The 27968-nt window shown below is 42.4% G+C and overlaps 1 protein-coding gene across 10 annotated transcripts in view; it reads left to right on the top strand.

Moving 5' to 3' along the window:
- AGAP1 (ArfGAP with GTPase domain, ankyrin repeat and PH domain 1) overlaps positions 1–27376 on the top strand; it is a 400655-nt gene extending 373279 nt beyond the window's left edge. For all 10 annotated transcript variants that reach the window (XM_068138082.1, XM_068138079.1, XM_068138077.1 and 7 more), the window contains 2 exons: positions 17680–17935; positions 18569–27376. In XM_068138082.1, the coding sequence (XP_067994183.1) occupies positions 17680–17935; positions 18569–18772 (460 nt within the window). In that variant the 3' untranslated portion in view covers positions 18773–27376. The remainder of the gene's footprint in view (positions 1–17679; positions 17936–18568) is intronic.
- The last annotated feature ends 592 nt before the right edge of the window (positions 27377–27968 follow it).

Here is a 27968-nt window from a genome sequence, read left to right as displayed (position 1 = left end):
AGAGAAAGCAATGAGTCCCACTTCTAGTAAACACATGATGGGCAACAAGTCAGGGGATCAGGTGGTCTAGGTGGTCTTTACTTCCCAGGTTCACTGAATCTCTGATAAGGACTCTCACAGCATTCAGCAGCTATGGCAGGTTTTTTAAATCTTTTTCTGTTTCATATTCTGTCCTCCACCACTCCAGAAGACTACAGAAATCATCTGAAATCAAGATCTAATTCCTGTGCTCGTTCCTCCCATGTCCCCTGCTCCCCTCTTGCATCCGCTGGATGTCCATTTCTGTAAGTTTTCCCTTCAGAACAAACCTATCATTTTTCACCACAGGATATTTACAGCTTCAATCAGTGCCAAATTCAATTGGCTTCTGATCTCATCGCTGGAAGTTATAGATGCAGATATTATTTGCACTGCGGTTAATTATGGAGCAATCAAACTTTGGCTTTTCCACTGTAATTTCCTCTGCCAGCTAATTTAATTAATCACCCCCAGCTCAGCTCTTCCAGCTGCGACCGGCAGGGTCATTAATTAGACATGTGGTGGTAGCTCATAGACCAGTTCCTGTTAAGGGGCTGCTGCCCACTTGATCTCTAAGGGAGCAATAGCTTGTTTTGAAGCATCCAGGCAGGATTCGAGGTAGCTGCCAGGTTATTGTATTCCTCAGAAGCAGAAGCAATTCCCAAAAGATGAACTGCAAGCAAAGTCTGGGATTGCTGAGATTGCCAGCACTCAGATCACTCGGCATGGTTCAGCAAGGCAGGACTCGGATCAGTTCCTCACTGAGAGGCTGTTTAGGGTGAGAGAGAGGGATTTAGGGGAGACCAGCAGTCCTCAGTGGTCCCTCCTTTCCGGCCTGATCCAGAAGCTTAAAAACAGAAAACTTCAGAAACTTGATAGGCCTCCTTCTGACTGTTTGTGGGAGCTTCCTGGCTTTTGTGAGATGGAACATGAAAAAAAACACAGATGAGAAAATAAAACTTGCATCTTTATTGCCAGATTATTTTTTTACCATAAAATAACCAGCTACATAAGTCAAGTTGTTTGGATCTTAAAATAATCTGTAATTGTTCTTTTACCTTCCAAAAAAACCTGACCTTTTACAGTAAGCAATATAGTTTGACTACATCTCAAGAATCTCATTCTAAACATTTTTAGCAGAAGGCATGTGATTTGGGATATGTGGTAGCCCGGTCCTAACAGCCCAGCAAAGTCCACACATTTTTCAGGGAAGGATCCTTAGTCTTTGCTCTTGCATTATCTGTTTTGATAGTCATCAATAATAGACCCTGCTGTTGGGTTCTACTCTGCATCTGAAATATAAAAGCATCCTCCAAAGACCATGTTCTCGATCTGCAAAGACAGTTGGAAGCATGTTTCATCTTGTTACCAGGCTCTTTGTCCTCCTTGGAATGCCAGCAGAGCCCCTGGTGTTCCCATCACACCACATACTGGTTCTTGGAGTAGGTAGGCTAGAAAAGCTGAAATTTGCCAGGGTAGTTGTAGCTCTTGGGCAGCTTTTTCAACACCATATGACAGCTAGCTAGCTTTACTGCACTTTGATTTCGAACCTGTTGCCAAGCTGTCATTTCTAATCAGTGCATCTGTCTGCCAGGGGTAGATTGTTGATGGATTAGTTGGAGTCTCCCCTACTTCTTTTCAGAATAGACAAATTCTGCTCAAGACAACTGTTTTAATCTTCTTGGGTCACAAAGCCTTCTTTCAGACTCTTCTGTCCAAAACATCCATCAAGCCTGAAAATAAAAACTCGATTCTCTTCACTACATAACTCTAACTGTCTTTTTTGGTAGCAAAACAGCACTGTGTCCTCAGGTAAGCTTCTTTCCTGAAGAAGAAGGTTCTTCTGATGCAAGCTTCCCTTGAAATGCATCATACTCTTCACTGGTCATTTTTTTTTCTTCCTTGTATCTCTCAGAAGATTCTCTTAGTCTGAACTGTTTTGGGAAGGCACAAAGTCCCTTCCTTGCTTGCAGTCAAGAAGAGCTACAGGGATTTTCACAATGATGCAGTTCAGCCTCCACTGTTTCAGAAAGTAGGGGTCACATCTACTTCTACCATCATAAGAAGATTGTTGACATGTTGTTGCCATCGAAGCCCTTGATAAGAGGGATTTGCAATTGATAAGAAAGCAGCCTGTCTCTTCAGAGAAGCTCTATACCTTGCTTTGGAGCAGAAGTTAGTACTTCTGCTAGAGAGCAGTGCATGCAAACTTCAGCAGGTAGCAGCTGCTCCTTTTGGAAAACCTTTCTCAGCTTGAAATTTCAGAGCTGGAAATGCAGCTGCTGGAAGGAGCAGGGCCCATGGGAATCTTACATTGTTAGCTTGAAAAGGTACTGCTAAATAACTTACAGATCAAAAGTAGAACAACTGCCAGCATTAACCAGAAGACAATGCACTATGAGGACCTCCATCTGGAATGGTACTTTTTTCCTTATTGAGAAAAATGCAGCAGCTGAAATTCCTTAACCATCAGTGTTCTACAGACACACTGGAAAATTAGTTTGTTTTCGCCCTGCAGAAATTAGAATTGTGCTTGGTCTTGATCAGCAGATTGCAATTACCCTGTGCCACTTTACCTGCTCATCTCACTTGGTTTTGTTTTGAGTAATAAATATCTTAAATCTTCACCAAGGTATTGCATATCTTCTATGGAGACTCATCATAGTCCTGCCAGGCATTCATCAAGGTTTCCAATGAACCACAGCATTAAGTATTCCTCTGCTCCTTATCAATCAAAACAGTTTACTTATAACTTTACTTTTTCCTCCTCAAGTAATCAAAATTTGGTATTCCACAGATTGCAGGAAATTGTCACTGATGTATTCTGTGCTAATCCATCACCTGGAACAGGCATCATTTGGGCATCAGAAGAGCATTAAATGTTTAAATAAGCAAGAGACAGTCAATGAGAGAGTCCATTAACCGCTCCAGGTGACAGGGCAGAAAAATGTTTAGATCACAGGTATGTTGGGAATCACAGTGAAGACCTTGCAGAGCAATGGGGCATCTATATTCTGCAACAGGCACAAGTTTTTTCTGAGTTACTCATGATACTGCTCAAATGTTCAAAATAAATGCATAAGCCACCAGAATGATATGAGGGGGTTTTTATCTGCAGTATGAAGCTCTTTGTGGAAGATAGTCCAAGAGATAGTTAAAGGCTTCATCACTTCCTTGTGGCCTTGTTTTTGTTTGTACAAAATAGTAACAGCTTTCAGAAGCAGCTTGTCTATTAATGATGAGAGGGGGGAAGAGAGTCTCTTTATCCTGTAGATTTGAGCAAAATATACTCATTTGCCATTTTCAATTCTTGTAATAAATGCTCTGAAAGTAAGTGCAATGGGCAGGCCCTGTTTGATGAGACTGGCCCATGTAGACGTGTGTAAGGCGTTTCATTAGTTCTAGAGAAGTGCTTGGGGACTTGAGTCCACCTTAAACTGTGAAAGATGACTTCTCATAGTCACTGCTCAGCCTGAGGGTGGCTGCTGTATTTCTCTATTAAATGCCAGTTCCAGTGGATTCATAAAATTCTCCTTGGCGAGGCCCTAATTGTGGGATTTCTTGTGTCTTTATTCTATGGCAAGGACACAATCCAAAAGTCTCCTTGGTGGAGGAATTATGGTCTTCAGGTGCATAGTATGATCCTCTTGTGATGTGACAAAGCATCAGCAAAGTAGAATTTGAGTCAGACTGGATCACAGATATGATTTGTGTGTACACACAGCCGTCAGATCTTCTGTCCTCTCCCATTTGAGTCAAGCTCCATTTTAAACTAATTTCCCCTTCTAGTAGTAATTAAGTGTACAACATTTCCCTTTGCTTGGCATCGTAAAGCAAGCTCTTTGTTTTCATGGGAATAAATAACTGTGTGCAACCAATGGAGCTTGGCAGTGCCAGGGTATTTTGCACCAATCCAGGAAAACAGCTTCTCTTCAAAATGAAGAAGGGGAAAAAAAAGACCCACTGTCATTAGAGTGTAAGCCTCCTTTTGAAGGGGTGACTGGCAACGGGAAATTACCAAGACTTGAGACAGTAATTATCAGCCACTGCAAACAGCAAATCAAGCTGTCCATAGCAATATCCCAGAGGAAGGTGCCCCAGAAACCAGGATAGGGGTTAGATGAGAGGTGCTCGGGCACAAGCCCTCTGAGCTGCGGACAGTGTTGATTGTAGTTGTCAGGTTTCTGCTGTTAGAAGCTCTCTCGCTATAAATACAGCCCAGCCACCCTCGTCTGAAAAGGATCCTTAAACCTTCCTTTTCTCCCCTTCCACTGCTTCAGAAACACAGCGGCTGACAGTCCAAATGTTTGAAATAATTGGATTCTGCATTCTAATTCATCTGTAAAGTATTCGTTGATTAAATTAGCCTAATAGATATTATTTCTTACATGACTGCATAATTTCATCCTGATTGGATCACTACGGCACTAACGAGTCCCTCCATTTACTATTGACTTGAGCATCACAGAAGGCTAGAGATAACTATCATTTTGTTTCCACTTTTTTTTCTTTCCCAGGCTAAAAGTTAAACTGATTTATACTAAAAGGGCATAGAGCCGATGCTCAGGTACAGTTGGATTTTAGTCTTCAAAACCAGTGTTGGAATGAAAAAAAAAATCGGTTTATATAATCTTGAGCCCTTTTTTATTTACTCAGTGGGTTGTTCCGAAGCAGAAAGATTAACTGACCATTTAAATTCCTTTGGGGGAAAATTGAAGCATTTTTAAATAAAATACATTTTATTATCTCATCAAAACAGATAGGCGCATTGCAAATGAACCTCGTAAGGACTGCACACATTCAGGGAAATGAAAATACTCCTTTAAAGCTAATGTTTCAACCAAAGTGCTTTTAGCCTCTATTAGTAAGATTTTTCTTTGAGCTGCAATTTGAGTGTAACCAAGAGAAAGGAAGAGGAAGACAAAATTATATTTAGTTTTCACGCTAAATGAGAGCAGATATTTCTTTCCTAAGTAAGAGGGAGCTACCTCAGAATCCTACTCCTTTGCTGTAAGGATGATGAGCTCACACCCCTCCAGTTTTCTGCATGCAACCAACCACCCAACCCAAGCAGACCTTCTTCTGCAGAGGGCTTTTGTTGGGAAGGGGTTAACAGTCTGATTGGCTTTTCCCCCTGCCCCAGTGGCTAGAAACAGCTGGTGGGTTTTGTACAGCGCCGGTGAACTGAGCAGTCCAAAGAAGTTTTTGGCAAACACTTGGCCTGCCCGGGACAAGAAGAGGTGGGTCAACTCAGGAAACCGTTTTCATGAGCAAACGGGGTAAACAATGACCGCTCAGCAGGAACAGAAGGGAGACCCGCTCTTGCTGAATAGCTCCCCCCAAAAAACCCAGCTCAAAAGAGGATCCATTCGCTTCTGGGAATCTAATAAATTGTTTCAGGAAGTGAAAGTCTGTCCAGGCTAATGGAGCCGTGATTGACAGGTGGTTCTCATTACAGCGCCCATCAGGGGACAAAGTGAATTCCAACGTTATTTAGGAGGTTAAGTAGAAATAAGATGCAGGTGACAGCCCAAGGCTTGAGGCATCGCGCTCTGCTCTTCCTAGCATGTTGGGGTTTTGTAAAGAGTCTCCACAAAATGTAAAATGAATAGGGGCAGGGGCAGTTTGGCAAGCAAAATTTGGTCCTACTGTGACCACACCTAGCTGCACAGGAGAGGGAGCAGGGAAATTAAGGTTGCTTTAGTAATTCTTACATTGTAGAGTTCCTGTTCCTTATATCCGCATAACATGGTTGTTATGTCTATTGAGGAGGTGCAGTTAAGTGAGCTTCCAGCCCTGTCTACTATGTCTGGATGCTCTTGCACATCCCAGTGGAGGAGGAGGAGGACAAAGAACCATGAATGACTGTAGCAGTCTGTCCTTGTTGTCACAGACTTGGGAGATTCTGTGGCCCTTTTCTGAGGCCTCATAGGAGCATCTCTTAGTGCTCAGAGCCACAATCATATGACTGCTGTTCCTTCTCATGCTGCAGCAGCTGATGAGAAGAAAACGTTTTTGGAGTAACTTTGAATCAAAACATGCAGAGGCCGTCTCAGCTTGGGTCATATTTCTGGTTGTACTTCTCCAAGGTCTGAAACTAGTTTGAGAAAGAAAAGAAAAGAAAAATGCATTACTCAAGTTGACTTGTGTTCTTGAGCAGGAGGCATCCTTGCACTACCATCGGCTACAAAACTGAAACTAAAATCTGTTTCTAGCCTTGTTCAGCAGAAAATGAAGGCAAAGATGCTTTGCTAAGCATCCAAACCACAATGTTGCTTGCAGTCTATAAGCGACAAGATGTGGTTTAAGCTGTGAGAGATTTAACGTAGATCCATACTATACTGAAGATGCTAAACAGTGCAAACTATTTATTTCTCTCTGTTTCTGTATTTTTCCATTTTCTGAATGCCCAAATAAGCAGTGTCAGGTGCCTTAACACTTGTGGATGTCATGAGGTGGGAAGCTGAGGGGTCTGCTCTGAGTGACGGTACTGATAGAATCTTGCATGGTGCATGGTCAGATACAAGGATGTAATTTAACCAAGAGATTCACAACTGGCTTGTGAATGACGGTGAAACTTCCAGGTATGACGTGTGTAATAAATCTGGTTCAATGCAGAATTAATGTGGTATTCAGAATGATTATTTACCATTTGAAGTTCCGACATGGCTGTGTGCAAGAAGCAAATAACTATGCACAAGGCATTGGGGAGCGACACTTAGAGGGGAGAAGAAAAATACCTACTTGCATTTTTCCACAAGTGCATTCCCAGGTAACGCTAATGAGAATTGCACTTTAAATGCAGGACTGATTTGTGATGAGATCAGCTCTAAAGAGTACATTTGTGGAATGAGAACCTGATTGGTGGTGCTGCCTCTTGAAGGGCTGAAGGGGTCTAATTGGCATATAACGCACTATAAATTTATTAGCAGCTTCTGCTTTCCCATTGGCAGAGCTTCTCCTGCTAACCACCAGGAAATGACCAATTTTCAGGAGTTAGTCACTCAAGTCACACCACATCTGGGTTTTAAAAAGAAGCCTACCTACAGCACTGCTCTTTTAAACCCTGCCTCAGAGCTTGTACATCAGCAACTTGCTGGAAATCGGTCGCTTCTGTGGTGGACAACTTGAGCACTGTCTGTTTACTGTTCAACTTTGGGCTGCCCAAGGAGGTGGTGGAGTCACCGTCCCTGGAGGGGTTCAAGAGGGGTCTGGATGTGACACTTGGTGCCATGGTTTAGTAGTCATGAGGTCTTGGGTGACAGGTTGGACTTGATGATGTTTGAGGTCTCTTCCAACCTTACTGATTCTATGATTCTATAAACTTCGATCCTCCTTTGCTCATTCCTCTTTCTCACCTCCTTGCAGCAAACCCAAGTTGCACTAAGACCATTATGAGGTAACTAATCAGTTTGGCAGCCCTTGGACTACAGCTGCCACAAACCAGAAACTGCAATTTTTTGGCAGTTCACATTCAGGGCTTTGATGTACTTATTGGTACATTCAGCCCTGGGCCATATCTAGCAGAAGAGGACATACCCAGGAGCACAATAGAAATATTCAGAAGCCGATGTAATTATTTCAGTGACTTTGCTTTTAAGATTGAGTCACAAATTAGACAATAATATTCACATGTTTCTGCTAATTGGTAACAGATTAGGGATATTTTATCTTTTTTTAATCATTTCCAAATGTGTCCTGAAGAGGAATTTCAGGGAAGTAGCTGAAAGAGAGAGGGCACTTAGTCACTGAGAGCACTTGGGCAAGAGGCTCTAATTCCTTAATTCTGGCTTTAATTCTGGCATACAACTATTAAAGTCCCTGCACACCTCTCTCTGGAGATGCTCTCGAAGTGGAACTTGCTGTCACTTTCACCAGGCATCTCCAGTGTAGATTTTCTTTGCTCTCAGGTTTTATGTGGGTTTCCCAATGTTAAACACCAACCATATGGCTTGTAAATCATAAAAGCCTAAAGGTTTGCAAGTGATTAATAAGCAGAGGTATGCAATTGGAAATGCCTCAGCAGTACTTGAGCATTTTGAGTGTCTTTTGAAAGCTGAGTCCATTTCTAACCTCACATTTTGGGGTATGTTTGGGCAACCCTATTGTTGTGTGTCCCATTGTTGAAAATAAGCAAGAAAAAAAAAAACCACTGTTGGGGATTTCTTTCCTTAGGTACAGTGGAAACCTCTTTCTGTGAGTGTTAACTACTGAGGTTTTCTCAAATCTTTCTTTTCTCTTCATCTCCTTTGCTTTTTCAGAAATGTAAGCTGATCCACCAATAGCTTTTAACTAATTGTGGTTTGTGGTTTATGGTTTGTGGTTTTAAAAAGACGTCCAGCACCTGCAGACCACTGAAAGGGAGATAGGGGGAAGTCTCATCACTTGCTGAATGGAGAGAATCACTTAGGAGATCTAACTTGCCAAGACAGGCATCATTTTTACTAAACAAAAATAGTCATTGAAAAAAATGCAACTAATGGAAAAGCCTGAGGACATTAATGATTTCTGTAGTCTTTAGCATCAATGAGAAGTACAAGACGGCCAAACAGATGAAGTAGTAACCATCAGAGATAGTGTGTTAGAACAGCCAAGTGTGTGTTGGTGGAGAGGGGGTGATGTGTCAAAGGGGAAGAGGAAGATATGAGATATATTGGAGTTATCAATAAGGAAGTGTTGGAAGGTAAAGGGAGCAGAAGGGAGACCTCCAAGTCACTAGGGAGATCAGAGATCCCTGTAGCCTCTGAAGAATGTGGTCATGGAAATTCTGCCCACAGGGATGGTCCAGCTACTTCCCAGACTCCTGGACCTTCACCTGCAAAGGTGCCTGCCTTTCACTACTGACTTGTATGGAGCAAGAATGTGTTTTTTATTTGCTTGTTGTTCCAAATGTGTTTTTCTTCACAGTCTATGCTCAAATACAATGTTGATTACTTGTACTTTGGCTTTTATGTCTTATATAAATTTAGTGTAATGTTTGGATTCTTTTTCTTCAAATACTCCAAGCAGTAGCATATTAGTGCTTCTGCTGGAATGAAGCCCTGAAAGGGCTTTTGTTTTTTGTTGTAAGCCAGACTATAGGAGTTATTGGCAATGAAGGATCAAAACTATCAAGGAAATGTCCAAAGGTCTTTGTAAAGCACTGTGATTGGACTGTCCTATTCCAGTTCCTGCTCCTTGGGTAAAGGTTGTATTCCCATTCTGCAGCCCACAATAGATTTTTATTTTTTTTTCCATTTTGGATAACTGAAGCCACCTTTGCATGCTAAACAAGCTCTCATTTGAGGTGTCTTAAATGTCTGCACTGCAAGTTTTTCACCCCTTTGGGTAAACCTTGGAGGTTTTCCCCCAGCCCCTCATTATTTATAAGACATGGCTGCACTCATAGTTATGCTACTTCCCCACCTTACAGCATTATGAGCAGAGGAAAAGCTCCATTTCTCTTCTCTCATCTGTTTATGATGTGATACGTTCCAAAGCAGATCACATCAGCGACTGTTATGGTATCCTTAATGCACTGTGATAGTCGCAGCACGGGAGGAGCCACTGGAAAGCTCATCGCTGATGTACGTCCCTGTTACATGCCACATTACTCAGGGTCTGTGGGAACCTCACTTGGCTACCTCGCTCTGTCTCTCACCTGGCACAGATTATTGAGATTTATGCATTGAAATATTTATATGTCACTTCCCCCCTCTTTGAATACTGCACAAGGGCTTCCTCTAATATGAAGATGAAAGCAGAAGCCTGGTTTGGGGTGAAAACAGCTGGATTTGTAGACATGAACAACCAGGATAACAGACTGCCTTCGTTTCCACAAAATATTTCTTACAAGTTCATTTATAGTTCCATTATCTGTTCAAAACTGCTGCCGTGTTTTTGTGTGAAAATTGATTTCAAATAGAGTTTTCATATTTTTTTCCTTTACATACTTTTTTTCCTCCCCCTTCACAATGATTTCTTGAGCTATATTTAAAATACTATTGCATTAAACGTAGCCTTCCTATAGGAGGAAGTTAGTGTTAGCAAATTGCAAATTAATGGAATCTTCTAACCTCAGTGACTGTATATCAAATTGTAAATTGAAATTTCCAGTCTGCGTTTAGGTACTGGCACAATGCAATTTGATTTATACACTTAAGACATCAGGTTAAGTATGGTTACACATGAATAATGAAATGCATTAGATACATGTTTGCAATTAATATTCTCTGCATATATATATGTGTTACTGCAAACAAGCAAGAAACAAATATGCTCCTTGGTTTTAGCATCTCCATGCAACTGTTGTACAGCAGCTTTTGGCTTATTTTATGTAATATTTGTAGTATGCCCAGTGGTTGAGGTTGACCACTCCAGAAATGGAAGTAGTCTACATACTTGTCTAGAACCATACACCGGTAATTCACTTATTAGTTTGGGGGGTTTTGTTGTTTGGTTTTGTTTTTTTGGGGTTAGCCAGCACAGTGACACATCTTGGTTTAAATTTCACAGGGGTGTTTCGTGATTGTACATCAATAGGTAAAAGGAATCGGATCATGAACTCAGTATTTTTTCTGTTGGTCAGCAGAGAGTGGGTGGAAGGGAGTGGTCATTCATGGCTGCGGTATTCCAGGTTTTCATTAAGGTCTCTCCTTGCACATTGCAGCAGAAATCTGTCTTCCTTCGCTGTTCACAGTGCTTTTGAAAATGTTTTCACCAATATAAGTGTTTAAAACCCTTACATTTCACCATTGTTGGCATTTTTTTCCTCCTAAATGTGGCTGGCAATACCGTTGAAAAAAAAATTCAGGGGCTTTGGGGGTTAGTAGAAAAGTACAATTTGTGGCATTCTTCAAGCTTTTTGTTAAATCTCTAGGGACTGTAGTTGCACAGAACAAAAAAGCTTGGATTTCTATTGAGAAAAGGTTTAACTGTCTTGCAGGGCTTACACTTGTCACACTTGCAATCTTTATTCTCAACTTAATAAGCCTTTTCATAGCACCTGCAGTATTCCCTGCCGTTGTAGGTCTCATAGCTCTTGCTTAACTTTATATGGAGTAAACCTCAGGTGTGATGTATTTTATCGAGTATACCTTAAAAATCATTAGATTGAGTGTTGTGCAATGAAAACATGGACTTGCTGCAATTCTACATGATGTATTGGAGCCCACAGCTGCAGGATATTTATCTAAACAGCCTGAAGTCAGTAAACCTTGGTGCCTTGGCCAGGCTGGTAATTAATGTTGTACAGAAATAAATCCCACAGGTGTCTTAACACCTCAGGGAGTGCTGCCAGTTACTCCATAGCATTGCTGGAAGGCTAACCTGGAAGTGCAGGAATAACAGCTTTTTTGGAGCCCTAGTAGGGGTGTGCTGTCAGAAGAGAGGGCAAAGAAAGTGGAGAAGCTTGGCTGAATCTGAATTATAATTATACTGGTAAGTGTCATGCAAGAGATGATTAATTTGGGAAGCACACTGAGCTCTGCACGTATGAGTGATCTCTGTCTGTCATGCACAGTAGGGCTTTCTTTCCATCTTAGACCTGTGGGCTTCAGAAAACAGCTTCCTGAAGATGAGGAGGGCTTTGGGCATGTTTCTTGTGTCTTTTGGGACTGGTGTTTTGGTTTCGTTGCTTGGTGGTAGGAGAGGTAAGCTTGGCCTGTTTTTATGGCACTGAATTTTCTGTCTCTCCTCACTGGTGGACAAAAATGTGAAGGATTAACAGCAGGTTGAATGCAGTCCTCAGCCAGATAACTTCCCTGGCAGAGACAGTAATTACATCATTTCCAAGCTGGGTTACTGTGCTGCTGATCTGGAGAACCCTGGTCCAGAGTCAAGACATGGGTTGGCTTATCTGTAGCTTTCCTATAGGGCTGGTCTTCGTCCGTCAGGGATGTTTAACTTGCAAGAAGTAATAAGCTTAATAGGTTGACTTTATTTAATTATTAATGGTCCTTTTCTGTCCTTACAGCTCATAAAACACCCTTTAGGTTGGCAAAACACTCATAATATTGATCAGGAGCCAGAGAGATATTTATTTCCTCTTTGCCCCAGCACACATAAATCTTGGTCCTTTTCCTCAGCAGGCGGGATTTACAGTGGCCTGTTCCTTAAAAGCTTTTCGTAATTAAGGAATAAATACCTATCAGTCTTTGTTTGCTGTCTGGAGCCCTGTTGTTTGCCAGGGACCTATATATCCCCGATGGGTTTGTGCGCCTTCCCCCTTAGCAACGCAGCCGGAGAGAGAAGGCATGCATGCTCGGAAGCAGTGAACTGCTAAGCACTTACTTTGCAATAGAGTGGGGTCTTCTCCTGCAGAGAGAGGAAGCCCCTGTGTTTTCTTAGCATATTGTTCCCAGCTCGTCTTCCATGCCTCTCCTCCCAGTTCCTGCTTTGCTTGGGGCAGGAAGACACTTTGGAAATTCCTTGCTGCTAGCCTTTTCTTCTTGCCTTCTCTTCATCTCCCCCCTCTGCTAGTTGCAATTAAAAACATCATGAACCTTGCCCAACATTTCAATCCCATATCCCCCTCATCGATGTTTCTCTTTTACCCATGCCAGCATTGCATTGCCAGCTCAATCCAAAGCCATGCCGTTTATCTCATGCCCGGGGGGCTATCACGAAGGGTTTGTTTAAACGGCAAGCCCTGGCACAACTGCTTGCCGAGCACTGGTCATTAGGTGATGCATACTTCTTGCATGCTAGACCATGAAGCTAATGACAAATTCTGGCACTCTCCAGGAGTTTGGGAGGTATGGGGGGTTAGATCTACTTCATTTTCTTGGAAGAGACACATTAACCTTGTCAGCTGGCCAACAGGAGAGAAAATTTGGCAGTGCTCTTGCTGCGCTGGCCAGGTTACTCCCATGTTGAACAGTTGTACTTCAGTGAGCAAGCAGAAATGGCAACACACAGGCACAGCACCTGCACAGCAATGCTAGAGAGACCATTTTGAGGCCACTTCAGTTACAGAATTATTTTCCTTAGCAAGAAAGAGGAAAAGATAAAAAATAAATTTCAAAAGTGTTTTTTTTAGAGTCGTCAAAAGGATGAAGGATAAAACTTCACTTCAAAATGCCTGCAACCCAGCCTGCTTGTATTTGGGATGGTGGGAAATCCATGCTCTGCCACGGTAAATACCTGCTATCCGTTACTTTTTTAATGTAACCTTTCAAAATTTCATGGAACCTTTTAACAAGTGATGACTAATTTTCAATAACAAGCAAGCAGCACAACATTTTTGTTATCCGTGTTGCCTCTTTAGTAAGGATAAGGCTGCTCTTGCACTGGAGCTGTTGAATTTTCATGGCAAGTTCTCAGGCTTTCCATCCACATGCCATTGCCTGCACAATCGCTTTTGAGTTGCTGTATGAACATGAGTTTGATTTCCACCCTGCACATCCTTTCTGTGTTTGCCTTTTATGCCTCTCCACCAAGTATACATGAGGGACAAAGGAAGTTGAAGACAAAGGTGAATGGGAGTGAGGAGCAGAATGGACAGTTAACGCAAGTGATGTGCTCCTGCTCTTATTTGTTGGGTGTTAAACCATACATGTTTAACCAAGGCTGGAGAGGCAATCAGTGCACTCTGTGGGGCTGAGCTATGTAGGGTGTGAGCTCGTAGATGAGCATCTCTGATGCAAACCCACTAATGGAGAATACAGCGTAGCTCCTGGAACAAATCTATGCTCTAAGGAAATCTGCTTTTTGCATGCTCACATGCTACCTAGTTAGCCCTCTCCCTTACCAGTGCCCAGTATTTATGTTTCCAGATAATAATGATGTGATGTGGCTGGCAGAGTAATTTAAATAATTGGACATTATCTTGAGAAGCAAGCACCTAATTAGATCAAAATAAACTGAGAACTGAAATTTTCATCTGTTTCTAATAACCCTTTACCTATGTACAGTATTGCTGCGGTGGCAGAGATTTCATTATTCACACCACTGTGTGTGCTTAGAGTTCACTAGTGATGGAGATTCCAGCAAAGAACTTGGTGGCATTTTTTGGCCAAAGCTTACTGGCTCACTCCTCTCCTGCTGCCACAGAGCATTTTGCAGCCTTGCTCTGTTGTATCTGGCCCTTGTGAGGCTTGAAGTTTTTATCAGTACTCAGGGTTTACATGCATAACTTCAGAGATAAAAGGCTCAAAGAAAGTGTGATCTTTAGGTTTTTCTAGGAGTTTACAATCTATTAATTCCTTTGTGCCTTAAAAAACAACATCTGGCATGATCACTGAAGAAAAGTCATCATAGTACAGATGAGGAAGAGGCAGCTCACACATTCTCCAGCATTAGGCATCATCTAAGCGCATGGCGATGTTGCTTTTCTAGCACGCTGGCCTTAATCTGGTCCTGAGAAAAGAATTCCATTGGACTTTTTAAGTTCTGTAAAAGAGTCCTCTTTTGGCTTTGACCACTAAGGCTGAAAGTCTCTGTGGCTGAGGAGGTCATTTAGAGTGGAAGTTGATTATGGCTAAGAGAAAAAAGTGAGGAAAATATTTACTAGCTGATGCACTTTTCCTTTATTTTTAGGGATTGGTTCAGTGTCTTTGTCCTGATTAGTTGCTCTTCCTCACATTTCCTCATGCTCTTATTCAGCTGATTTATTTAAAGGTATGTCAGTGCTGGCTGAAATGAAACACTGTGCCTCCTCTTCCTGCTTATTGCTGACCGCTCCAATAATTCATTTTTTAGCTCATTAGCTAACAGGGGATGTGAACAGTGGTCCTCCAGGGAATGGCAATGAGGTTAAGTGATCTACTGCTGACAACTCTGCTCTTGGACTGGCCTTCCTTGGGGGAAATGAAACCTCAACGAAGACAAGCTGTGGATCCCAGAAGTGAAATTTGGGCATCAGAGCAACAATTACAGTATTTATGTCTTCTTGTTGAGATTTACAAGATGAATGCAAGTGGCAGAGCTGAAGCTGTCTTCCAGTAAAGTAGTCAGGTCTTCCCACTCAAAATGAAATGGTTTGTGCCAGAGGTGTAAGGAGGATGTCTGTGAGTATTGGCTTTCTAGATACTCCTTGAAAAACAGCCCTTCTAGATTTTGGCTCTCCATGAGGCATGGGCAAGCATGCTTTTCCTCCTGCCTCTGTGGTAAAGTTTTGTTTTCTACAGGGAAATTCTAATGGCATATCTTTGTTGTGCCCAGTTTGTACCGTTGAGCAAGACCTAAATCTCACTCAATAGCCAGTGCCAGTGACGTGCTGCCCCCAAATGTCTGAGGCTTTTAAAACACCTCATTTTTGTTTGTAGTGTTTGCTCTGTTCTCACCATGACCCTTAATGTGACTCCAAATGTAGAGTTGGTCACTTGGTCATGCTGCAGAAGGGTGCCTTAAGGAAGGGCCCATTTACATCCTTTCCATCACTAATGCTGGTGGCAGCATGTTTCCCCTTCATGTCAGATTTCTTTTTTAGGGTTTTTTTGGTTTGTACCCAACTTTTTGAGGCAGTAGGATAAACCTGAGCAGAACTCGGCTGCTTGGTGTCTAGCCTGCTGTCTTGCAGCCTCACATGAACAGCAAGATTGCCTTTGTGCCCATGCTATGCAAAGCAAATGCAAGGTCTGTGCTGATGGATTTGCAAATTAGCAGCCTAAAGCTCTGAAAAGTTCTGCCTTGGTGTAGCAATTATTGTCTCTATGGCAGTACAATCGTAGTGTCACTATTACATTTTAAGGTGAATTGTGCTTAGAAGTGGGAGACTTGTGTAGAAACAGCTTGTTTTCTAAACAAAAAGGGTCTTCAAGACATGGTAATCATGCTTTTAACAGGAGCCAAAAGTTATTATCACTCAAAAGATTGTTTGGGGGAGATGTGGGATTCATTTGCAGACTCTTGACTAGGCTAAAAAATTCTTACTACTTACGTGCCTGTGATATCTTTTGCCCTTACGGTGTATGGGCATGTGAGAAATAAGTTCCGTAGGCTCTGATGTCTACCATAGCAGAGGTTGGATCCCTTCATTTTTCAGTCTGGCACATTTTAAATATGTAGTGGATATGTTGGTTATAGTCTCAATATCTCTACACGTTTGAAAAACAGAGGAGATATTAGCTAAACATTCCTGAGGATACTCTAGATGGTTAGTGGAAGTAGAACTGTTGCAGTGTTGCAGGAATGCCCATTCATTGTAAATAATTGCATGTTACTTTATCCTCCTCCTGGCTCTGTTTCTGGTTTGTTGTTTTTTATGTTAGAAAAATACAAACACAAAAAACGTGAGTTAAGGATGCAATAGTAACACAAGTCCTTTTCTTCCTTCTCTCCATCTGGAATACCTGAAATGACACTCTGCTTATCAGATCCTGCCTTCAAAGGCTAATTTGCACTTCCTCAAATGTTTGGGTTGTGGGGTTTTTTTTTTGGTGTGTCTTTTAGCTTGCAGGAGTCACTCAAAAGTTTGATTTAAGCAAAGCACTCTTTGGGTTGATTTTGTGTTTGCACTTTTTCTCTCTCAAAAAAAAAAAAAAAAAGCACACCCACCAAAAAAAAAAACCCCAGACCAAAACAACCCAACAAAAAAACCACCAGGAAGCAGCCCTGGACCTATTGGTGAGTTAAATTGTGCTGGGGTAGAGAAGGGGATGCTTTGGGAAGCTGTGCCTGAAAGCATGCAGAGAGGTCACAGCAAGGTCACTCCACATGTACCAGGAAATGATGCAAAACTAATCCAGATTTGCTGTTGGAAGGGTCTGTTTACATAAGTATTTAAAAACAGATTAGGGCTAACCTGACACTAGATTACTGGGAGTAGTGTAAACACGGCTGAAAGGCGTAAACAGAGCTTTGCCTTTTGTACTCCAGAGGAGAAAATCTGTCACCAGTAACAAGTGGCCTGGCTTAGGTGATGTGTATGGCTTTCACAGGCCAAACAGATTACCTGAGGTACCTCTAAATGGGACTTTGTCTGTGGCTAGATCTCTTAGATCATATAATTGTATGGTAATTTTTTTAATGGAGAGTTGAGGGACTTGTTTGTAGTCCTTGTTCTCCTGTAATCTAATAGCATACAGAAAGCTTTTGATAGTTCCTTGACATATCAGGAGGAAATGGTGCTTCAAAGTATTGTTTTGGTGGTTTTAATTTTGGAAAAACAAACAAAGGAACCATCCATCCATTCATAAGCCTTTTGCATTGGAAACCTTACTCAATTTGTAGAAGGAAAAAGCACCCCTGTAAGGAAGACAGTGTGTTTCAAAGTTTGCTTTCAAGTCTGCAATACAAATCCAGATGTTTGCTTACTTCTGATCTTAGACACAGAAATTTGATGTACTTTCTGTAATATGTTTTGGAATGAAGGCTGCCTGTTTTGTCTTTGGTATTCCTAAGGGTGAAGGCTCTAGCTCTGACTTCATGCCAGCCTTTGAGTCATCCCCCGGGTTTTTTAAGACCTGTTATGGTCTTAGAAGCCTATATTCGTGGCATCCACCAAGGGGCTTCTTGGGCACTGCACTAATACTGCTCAATAACGATGAGATGTGGGACACATATTATAAAGATAAGGTTTGGATGAACTGTTCCTGTGAGGGCTTTCTTGCAAAAATTTTGAAGGGACAATAATTTTCCTATTGGTTAACTCATGTTTGCTAGCATGCTGGTACCCCAACTGCCACCACTTGGAGGGAGCAAAGGCAGTTTAGAATGACCTGTCTCCTTTGGTTTCTCTAGGGAAGAAAAAGAGCGCTGGATACGTGCAAAATATGAGCAGAAGCTCTTCCTTGCCCCATTGCAGTGCCTGGAGCTTTCTCTGGGCCAGCATCTCCTGAGGGCTACAGCTGAGGAGGACTTGCGGACGGTCATCCTGCTACTTGCCCATGGGACCCGCGAAGAGGTGAATGAGACCTGCGGAGATGGTGATGGGCGCACTGCCCTCCACTTGGCATGCAGGAAAGGAAATGTGGTGTTAGCACAGCTCTTGATTTGGGTAAGTACTTTGTGTCCAGGGCAGTGGGCTGGCTGGGTTGGCCTTTGCTTGGCCTTCAGCAGGACCTCACAGACCTGAGGGTTTCACAAAGAGCCTGCTGGTGTCCTGAGTTTGTGTGTTCCTCACTGCCCACTCTCAAAAGACAGCACCATGATTAAAAAGTATGCTTCTGCCTCTCTGCTGCTTGATGGAAAGTAGAAGAGAGAGTGAGAAATTAGAGATTCTTTTAGCACCTCTTTGTAACACCACTGAGGCAAATGTTTCACACATGAGACTCCCTGTAGAAACTTCTACAATGCTTCTGTTCTCACCTTGTCAGGCTGGTATCCTGCCCACTTCCTATTCTCCCTCTCCTTTTCCCTTTCCCATCTAGGTAGTAGAAGCCCCATCCCTGGAAACATTCAAAGTCAGGTTGGATGGGGCTCTGAGCCCCATGATCTAACTGAAGATGTCCCTGCTCACTGCAGGGGGATTGGCCTAGGTGACATTTGAAAGTCCCTTCCAGCCCAAACCTTTCTCTTGTTCTGTGATCGTCACTTAAATTCAAATCTATCTGTCCCAAATCTATCCCCTCTATGTTTTAACGTCCTGTTGGCACCACAGCTTCCAACAACACATCTCTTCTTTCTGTAGTACGGCGTTGATGTGATGGCACGCGACGCCCATGGAAACACAGCGTTGGCCTACGCCCGGCAGGCCTCCAGCCAGGAGTGCATTGACGTTCTCCTCCAGTACGGCTGCCCCGACGAGCGCTTTGTCCTCATGGCCACGCCAAACTTGTCCAGGAAGAACAACAACCGAAACAACAGCAGTGGAAGGATGCCCACCATCATCTGAGGAGCTCACTTGTGTATTCGCTGACCTGAATTACATCCACAGCCTCATAGTCCTCCATCCTCATCACAGCTCTGCTCTGTGAGTCCAGTAACTCTCCTTTTCCCTTTTCCCTTCGGTATATCCCTGTTCCACCTGGAAATGGCGCATCCGGAGAGCGCGAGGGGATGAGAAGGAGCCAAAGGGGCTGCAGAGAAAGCAGTTGTTTCAGTGTCAGCTCTCGAACGGTGGAAGCGAGCGGGCGAGAGCGCGTGGGTTGAGCAGGACACGCCGCACGTGGCACCAGGACCATGGGACAGCGGTCGTCCCCGGTGGGGAATGCAGGCTTCCGGAGCATGGAGGGAAGGGGCGGAGGGAGAGGCGAGCGAGAGGAGAAGGAAGGAGAGATGGTGACTTTCCGTAACTGACAGTTAAGCACATCAGTACATTTCACCTCTACCAAACGCGACGCCTGGATTTCATTCTCTTCTCTGAAGAGCTTGACGGCATAAATCAGAAGCAAGCACAGAGTTTGTCAGGTTTGAAGCTCCTATGATGGTATGTGTCAAATCAGTTGTAGCTAATCTGTCCGGGGAGAATACTGGCTTCATTACACTTGTATAGTTGAGTTCTTCCAGCATTACCGCTGTTTAATAGAACATGATTAGTCATCACGGAGAAAAAAGCATATTAGCTGAGGAGGTAGTTACATGGCACGCTTCGGTGATTGCTTGGATGTGATTGCAATATTCTTAGAAGCATCATATTATCTCAGACATGTTCTTTCAAGCCCTTGGAGCCCTCCTTTCTAAATTCACTGTCATAATTTAGTATCTGTTTAATTTTTCAGTCCAAAGAGAGGAAATGAGTTGCTGAGTGTTATTTGACTGCAGTCTCCTTGGTGTAAAAACAAAATGGAAAAAATAAATAAGAGTAACTATGAAACAGAAAAAGGAATCGTGAATACCGCTAAGGAACAAAAAAAAAAACCTTTCAAGTATGTTCAGTGAAATTAATAAACGCATTAAAGGCTAATATTTTTTCAGGCAGCAGAAATAGGTTCTGTCATTTTGCCAAGGTAAATGTGTTGAGTTTTTGGTCACTCCTGTGATGCATTGCCTAACTTATACAGATTTTTGTATTGTGTCTCTCTAGATTATATGTATGTAAAATCTATTTGAATAATAAAAAACACAAAAAAAAAAAGCCACCATAAATATGCATTGATTATTACTTTTGTTTTGTACAGAAAAAAATGACATCTGTTAATTTATGAACTGTAATGGATGTGAACTAAATAATGTGCAACTAGTTAGGATCTGTGGGTTACAGATCATTGTACATTGAAAATATTCCCAGCAGTGAACTCTTGTTTCCATCCCAAGCCTTTTGAGGAACATATCAGGAGAAGATTATGGCATGTTTGGCATGAAAGGAAAAAAAGAAGTGTATGAGACCTTTTAGAAAGGGAAAAGAGGCTGTTTCTCGGTGCTGTAAATATATTTTACTCCAGAAGTCATGAAGCTTTCACAAGCCAAGACAAAAAGCCCTAGCCTGGCTGTAGGAAGATCAGATTTGATTAAGTTTCAGAATTGATAGCCTTCACCGCAGCGGGCAGGGCATGGCTGCACTTGACTCCCAACTTGGCTGCTCTCTAGAAGAAAAATGGGTTGTGAAAGTAGCCTGGACAGTTCATTTGAATTCCAAGTTTTAGTACTTGATATGATTATTTTGGTATTATCAGGCAGATCCCAGCTTCTGCTGTTTTCAGTGAAGTGGGATTCTGGCACAGAGAAGCAGGCTGTACAGGTTTTGGCAGGTGGAAAAGTGATTTTTTGTGTGATTATTTTTTTTTAAGTGGCATATGGCAATGTGAAGATGGGGGAAGGGTATATCACAGAGAAAGTTGAAAACTCAACTGAATTCAATGGCAAAGGAGCAATTATGTGAAGGCAGTGAGGTGCATACAGCATAGTAATTTGCAAATCTACCTGCTCGCATCTATTTCCCAAGCCTTCAGTGCTCTTCTTCCTTGGGGCTCTGGGTTTCATTTGGCACACAAAGGGAGAAGCATAGCAATTGCTAAGTAAATTTATGTGGACAAAATGTGAAGGGAATAAAAAAACCATAATCTGGTTATCTTAAGGAAAAAGAGTCAGGTAATTACAAATTTGATGTAAAGTCATCATATTGTGTGGAAAAAAATGAGCCTCAAGGTGGAAGCACAAAAGTATTGATCAGCTTTTCCTATTTGGTGGTGTTCTCATTTTGTATTTTGTTACTATATTGACCTTTGATTATTTGGTGGGGGGAATCTTTCTTCTGCACCAGAATAAGGCTACAGCTGATTCTACTCATCCTGGGGTAGTTTTGATTTATTTGTTCCAATTGAGGAAGGGTGTCTGTTGTAATTACTGCTTCTCCATCATTGCCATGCAGCTGCCTGATCCTTGGTACTTACAGGTGGTCCATTGGTGACAGGACAACCACCTAATAATGTGCAGCTGAAGGGGATGCTGTGAAGCCCTCTGTGTCTTGGTGCTCATGAGCTTTACACCTCTATGGAGAGATGTAGTGGGGATTCAGGAGTCATGGCTCATGGTCCCAGAAGTGCTAGAGCTGCTGTTCCCCTGGGAGCACCGAGGGCCTTTCTATTTGAAAGCTAAGTCCAGTGTTTCAAATGCGTGGTAGGCAGATTTGCCGCTGTTAAGTTCTCAACACATGTTCCATTTCCAAGCTGTTCTTTTCCCCATTGAAAATATTTTCTGTGCATAATTTAATGCTCTCTTTGGACCACCTTCCTCTTCTAAAACTGAGAGTGATGTCTGAGAAAAAAGGGCAACAAAGCTGTCATGCAGATTTCAGGTAGAATAATTATACCCTCCCTTCAGAAACATTTTCTGAAGGCAAACATCGAAAAAACAAGGAAGATTTCTTGGAAAGGATATTCCACTGCATTAAAGGAAAAATTATATATCCAGGCTAGCTAACTAATAACCTCATACTTAATTAAGCAGTAGCACAGTTGCTTTTAACCTAAAAATATTTTTTTTTCCTGTGCAGGTATGAGCATTGGCAGTAATATTGTTGAAGTGGCATAGACTATGTGATGACTTCCCCCAAAGATTTGGGGGTCTGCAGGGAGGATACCCAGTGATACATGCAGTGGTAATCCTTTTAACAAGCAGCATATTACTCAGTGCCATCTCTCCAAGTCAGGAGAGGCCTTGTCTGCCACTACAAGTGCTCATGATGCTCCAGTCATGGGAACACAGACCCCAAGGGTCTGTGCTTCATGGAGTGGTGGCTGCACCATCACCTGTTCAAATGGCCTTGGTTGAATGGCTGTGAGAAGTTATGTGCCACCTCCCGAGCTAGTAAGACAGCCCACTTGGCAAGGAAGTCAGGCCAGCATAGACTCCATTCTCTTCCTGTATGGTGAAAAAGAGAAGGCAAAACCCCTTCTCCCCCTAGCTGAGAACGAGGACGGACCCTGATGGGGCTTGGCTTTGTGAGCCAAGGTCTCCAGTCTTCGTGTGCTTTTCAGGGGAAGTGTTTGCACTTTGCAAAGGATGTTCTTGAAGCTGTCCAGGTGTCGGAGCAAGCAATGTAAACTGACACCTGGAGAACCTGCAGGAACCATTCCCCTTGCATTCCCTCCATTAACTCATCTGTTGTCTGTTCTTGGTCTCATGTTTAGCCCCTCTCTTTGCCTTTCTGGAACCCCCTTGCCAGGCTGTTTACCCTGAGCAAATTAAAACTAAATTGAGATCCAGTTAGTAAGAAATCCCAGCAGAAACATGTTAGCTAAAGCTGCTTTCTCCAAAAATGGAGTCTGCAGCTGTGTTTTTTCTTGTACACCCCCCACCCCCCATTTAACCCTTTTTGTCATCCCAGATACTTTTAAATCCCCCTTCCTCTGCACTTTATCCACAATGACTAAAACACTAGAAGCGAGTCAGCTGTTGCTAGTAACATCAGTACTTTCCCTCTATTTATTCTAAGCTAATTGCTGTTGGAACTGTGGAGATGAGTCAGATGTGTCATATCTGGCATCTGAGTCTTGATAGTCCTGGAGCTGAGGAGACTTTGCTTCTCCTCACTATTTATGAAGAAGTAAGAGCTAACCATGGGAAAATGCAGGATCCTGCCAGTGCACAGATTTAGCCAAGGGCTCCCATTCCCAGATTTCTGATTTTGTTGCTAAAAGGGAGAAGAAGAAAAGCTGGTTTTGGAGAATCTGGGCTAGGTGTTGCTCAGAAAGCCGGGTGAGCCCCCTTGAAGGAGAGAGGATTTTTGAGCATTTGGGCATAGTGTGTGATAACTGTGTAAACATTAATATTGTTTCATTTGCTGTCTTTTTCCCTGTTTCCTTAAATTATGTGTGTTAGTGCAAAAAAAGCTCTAGCTGCACTTGGAGGTTTCCCCTGGCCAGAGGAAGCTGAGTAACATAGGCAAAGGATTAGAGGTGGGAATGCAGATACAGGCTTAGAAATTATCTCTGGCACTGTAATGTATTATAATTAGATTATATGGGGTTTGGATAGCTTCATCTTTTATATTTGTATGGAGAGAGGGGGAAAAATGAAGTAAATTGTAGTTTCTAGTATAAAGTAGTAATAGTGGAGACAAGCACAGATTTCACAAGGGACTCCCAAAGGGACCCTTTCCAAACGTCTCGGGGAGCCACGTTTGCACCTTAACTGGGAACAAATGGTCATTGTGGCTGGAGGGACTCAAGGTGAAGGAGGACACTGTTGGGGACCAAACTTGGGGCAGCTTGGCTTGATAGGAGACAGCTTGCCCATCCTCATCTCATCATCAAGCATCTTTGTTTCCCCTCTGATGGCTGCTACAGTGGTTTGTACATAGGATCTCTGGCTGTAAGCCTTGGATCCTCAGTTCAGCATCTTCTTCCATTCTTGGTGATTTGTGGGTAAAAAATTTATTGTGTAGAAAACCCAGGTCGGATGGGTTTGTATTTGCTGCATAGCAGAAAAAATAATGCTCCAGATGAAAGTTCTTTTCAAAGCGGCAAAACGCTAAACCACAAATTTCAAGGCTATGCAGTAAGTTTTGACTTCTTAAATTCTAAGCTACAAAAAGAAAAGCAGTTTGAATGGGTTTATTAGAAAATAATCTCCTGCTTTAATAAATAAATAAATAGAGGTAATAGAGCAAAATACCCAAAGGTGTAGGTAGGTAGATTTGTTGTATCATCACATTCTAGACTTTCTTTTGTTGTGTAGCATGGGCTAGTTTTTAAAGTAAATATTGGGTGATCTCATCTCATTACAGTTCACCTTGAGTCGACTGAATCTGTCTCACATTTTAAAGGGAGGTTTGAAGCATTTTGGCCAAGATATTCAGGAGCTGTGAACAGTTCATGTTTTGAGAGGAGGGATTGCATGATTTCTGAAAACAAAAGGTTGCTTTGGGGTTGTTTTTTTGGAGCCATCTTGAGTCCCAAATCACTAGGTATGCATCTGGTCGCCATAGCCCCTGTGTTTCATTTCAGGTGATAGCAATATGTGGGTGAATTAACTCTCATCATTTACTACTCTTCCCTGAATGTTCAAGGGGAGGTTTTGCTTGTGAGTGAATGAAATAAAAGTATCTTTGTGCATTTCAGCAATTTTGGCCTCTTCATCTCTCTCTGTCTGCCTATCCTTCAAATCCCTGTGGCACATTAAAGTGGTGGTGGTCAGTTCTGTCGATGGGCAGAGCTTCAGCTTTCTCTTGGCCATGAACTTTCTGGATATGTGTTTAGCTTCTGGTACTAAGGATTGACTATTTTGCAGTGCTTCAGAACTAGTAAGTTTTACCTGTGTGTTATGTGAAGGGGGGTGGGTGGGGATGCTTACAGAGGTCTAATGGCATGCGTTTGGAATGACCACGTTGCTTGCTGGCAGTGAATGCACCATCAGCTCTTTTGTGTATGCCCTGTTTTCCAGAACCAAGGGGTGTTTTGGTTTGGGTTGTTTGGGTTTTTTTCCTTTCTGAGAACTGAAGTAGCTGAAAATACTTCCCTGGTCCTCTACAATGACAAGGTAGAGGGAGCAAAACCCCTAACAGCTGAGAGCTTGATAGGGTCTGGTCTGTGCTAAAGGCAATCCTCAAGCTCACACAGGACCAAGGAAGGGTTTTGGTGTTGAAGGTGATCTGTTATTTCACAGCTAGCTGCTATATCTGGGGATTGAGTTGAGTTTGAATTGGTGAATAAAGTGCAGCAAAGGTGGTTTGAGTTGTAAGGTCCAGGTTGGTGTATCACATGGAGGTACTAACTACATGTGCTTTGCATTTGGTGTGTGTCTGTGTGCTTATATATGCTCTGCATACTGCTACTAGCAATTGTGGAAATGTATGCACGCACATTTACACGTTAATCAAAACGTATAGCTAGAGACAGATTTTCAGTTAGATTTTTCTACATGGGCAAGTTTCCCAGTTTGACTAAGACCAGCCATTTCCAAGAGCTTGGGAGGCAGCTGCAGGATGGGGGATGCCTGCTTGATGGATGGAAAGATGCAGGAATATGTGGTGCAGGCTTACTGCACCTCAAAAATCCTATTCCTTCAGACAACAACACTCAACTTAAAAGAATTTTAACTCCATAACCAGGTCTGGAGTAGTCCCCTTGCTTGAGAGTAGAAATTCCAACCTGCCATCCCTGAGGGGCATTACCATGAGAAACTCCAGGGAAGAAGATTTCAAAGGTAGAAAGGGCAGAAGGCTTGCTGCTCAGAGCCTCTTTTCTAAACAAATTCTCTTGAAACTCAACATAGTGGCTGAGTTTCAGTGTGCAATCAGTAGGCTGCCCTCCTGTAGCTGGTTCAGTGATGTTTTGGGTCCTGTTGCTGTTTGTAGGGCTGTTGGAGATGATGATGGTGAGATGTTTGTGAAGAGCATTCTCCAGGTGGGTCCTTCCCCAAAAGTAGCTCCTCATTCTTCTCTCCATGTGTCCTTGACAATTAAGGTCTGGCCCCAAAATTTGGTTGTGAGGGAGACAAATCTCAGCTGAAGTGTGCTAAGGCTTTGCATGTACTGAGTAGGCTGGAAAAGCTTGACCAAGTGTTGTGCACACCATTTCTACCCTTGCTTTCCATTTATAGTCCTATCAGGAGAAACCAACAGGGAGAGGGCAAGTCTGGCAGAGCAAGAAGGATGTTTGCTGGAGTGAGGCAGCACATGGTAGGAATCATGCCTGGGTGCATGAAAAGGATGGAAGCATCTTGTGTTTCCCCTTCTTGCACCCATGACAAGACTAACTTTGAAATACTGTTGAAAACCCCTCCAAACTTCTTTTCTGATGCAACAATGTATTCAGCTGGATTCTCACTTGAATCGGATTGCCAGTCCATGGAGAAAATTGGATGTAGCCGTCCTCTGAAAGCACAGCTCATTGCTCCATGGGAATACCAAGTTTCCAAGGGATTGCATGCATTCAGTCCAGCTGTCTTTTACTGTTTCAATGTCAAGAGCATCTCTCACTTGTAGGCAGCTAGCGTAGGTGGGTGCACAAACTGAAGGGGTATTTGGGAGAGGAGTGGCTTTAAAAAAACCAAAATAAACCAGGACTTGTTTTATGTTGCAACTGCCTTTGGCATCTGGTTTAGAATTCCCAGGGGCCTGATTCTGCAGCTCCTGCTCCCTTAAACCTCTTGACTTCTGTGGAGTTTGAGCATGTCCTGAATGCTTTAACCAAGCCCAAGACAAAAGAGCTTCAAGGCAGCAGAGCTGGGCACAGATGGGCTATAATCTGACCTCTCTGCTGGCAGAGTTTAGCCCCTGGTTTCAGCAAGGTTGTGATTTGAGGTTCTGTCTAGCTGACACCTTTATTTGGGGAAGTTCCATCAGCACCACTTGGGAAGCAGATCCATAACCCACTTCTTTCCTTTATTCCTTAACATCCTGTGGCTGCCTGCAAAGACTCAATTTCACATTCAGCTGCATTTAGCCCCCCAGGCTTTCAGTTCTTCTGCTTTGTGGTGTTTGTCTTTCTGATTGGGATGGGGAGAAAGGGAATCCAGGTGAGCAGGGACACTTGAGACCTCTGCTTGGGGGAGAGGCGGAAGTTACTTAGCACATGGCAGGCTTTAGAGCAAGTTTTGGGGTTTTTGGTTGGGGGGAGGTTGTTTTGTTTTGTTGGGGGGGGTGTGTTTGTTTTGTTTGTTTTGTTTTGGTTGGTTTGTTTTGGGTTTTTTTTTCTGTTTCTGTAAATAGTGATGTATAAATGATGACAAGACAGCGTGGAAATTATTAAAAACAAAAAAGGCAAAATACGTCTTTTGTTGTTGTTTTTATATTACCTCATTCAGCAAGTTTGTTTTACAATGACTCAATGATGCTTTATTTATATTGTTTGTACTGTAATTAAACCCATTGACAAACATTTCACTTTGCTTGTTGTTTCCTATGATTTTTGGTTTGATTAAGTATGCCAGTTTGTATTATGTTTCCCTTTCCTCTCTCTCTCCGCGTTGAGATTTTTGTGTCAGTTGTACAGTATTCTGAATAATTAAAAGCAAAAACAAAACAAACAAAAAGAAGTTGTAAAGTACTGCAGAGAGAGGCTGCTACATTGTATAGGTCTCTTTCTAATAAAGACAAGAAAACTTGTTCGTCGCAGCTTGCTTCTTCGCTTGAGTCTTCATTGCCCTGTTATTGAGATACACCTGCCCTGGCCCCACTTTTCTTCCCGTATTAATGATGAGATCCTGTCAGTCCTTGCCAGTAATAAAGATGAAGTATTATCCGAGACCTGGGATGTCAGAAGAGCCAGTAATGGTGCAAATTGATAAATTAAAAAGCAATAAGTCAGCTGGACCGTAATGGTGTATATCTAAGAGTTCTGAAAGTGCTTATGAACTGAATGACAGATCTCCCAGCAAAAATATGCGAGCTTTCATTAAAAACAGTTATTCTTCCTGAGGAAGAGAGAGTAGTAAATGTTGCACCTAGGCTTTAAGAGTCTCTGGAGGAGATCCAAGGAATTAGGCCAGTAACGGTTACATCTGTATCTCCTAAATTGGTTGAAATTATCATTTAAAATAAGAATAATAAAACATCTTTTAAGGTCATGATATGGTATGGTCTAATCACTTCTTTGAAGGAAAATCATGGCTCTCTATTAGGCTTCTCTGAACAAGTCATTTAAAGTCCTGAACAATGGGCAACTGATTGACATCTATTTACATTTTTAAAGGTCTTGGCCTGAGTA

This window comes from Melanerpes formicivorus, unplaced genomic scaffold (assembly GCF_026170545.1).
Source record: "Melanerpes formicivorus ecotype bairdi unplaced genomic scaffold, bMelFor1.0.p_v2 SCAF_5, whole genome shotgun sequence".
Lineage (NCBI taxonomy): Eukaryota > Metazoa > Chordata > Aves > Piciformes > Picidae > Melanerpes > Melanerpes formicivorus.
The sequence above is the reverse complement of the archived record's forward strand: the minus strand, read 5'-3'. Positions and strand labels throughout refer to the sequence as shown.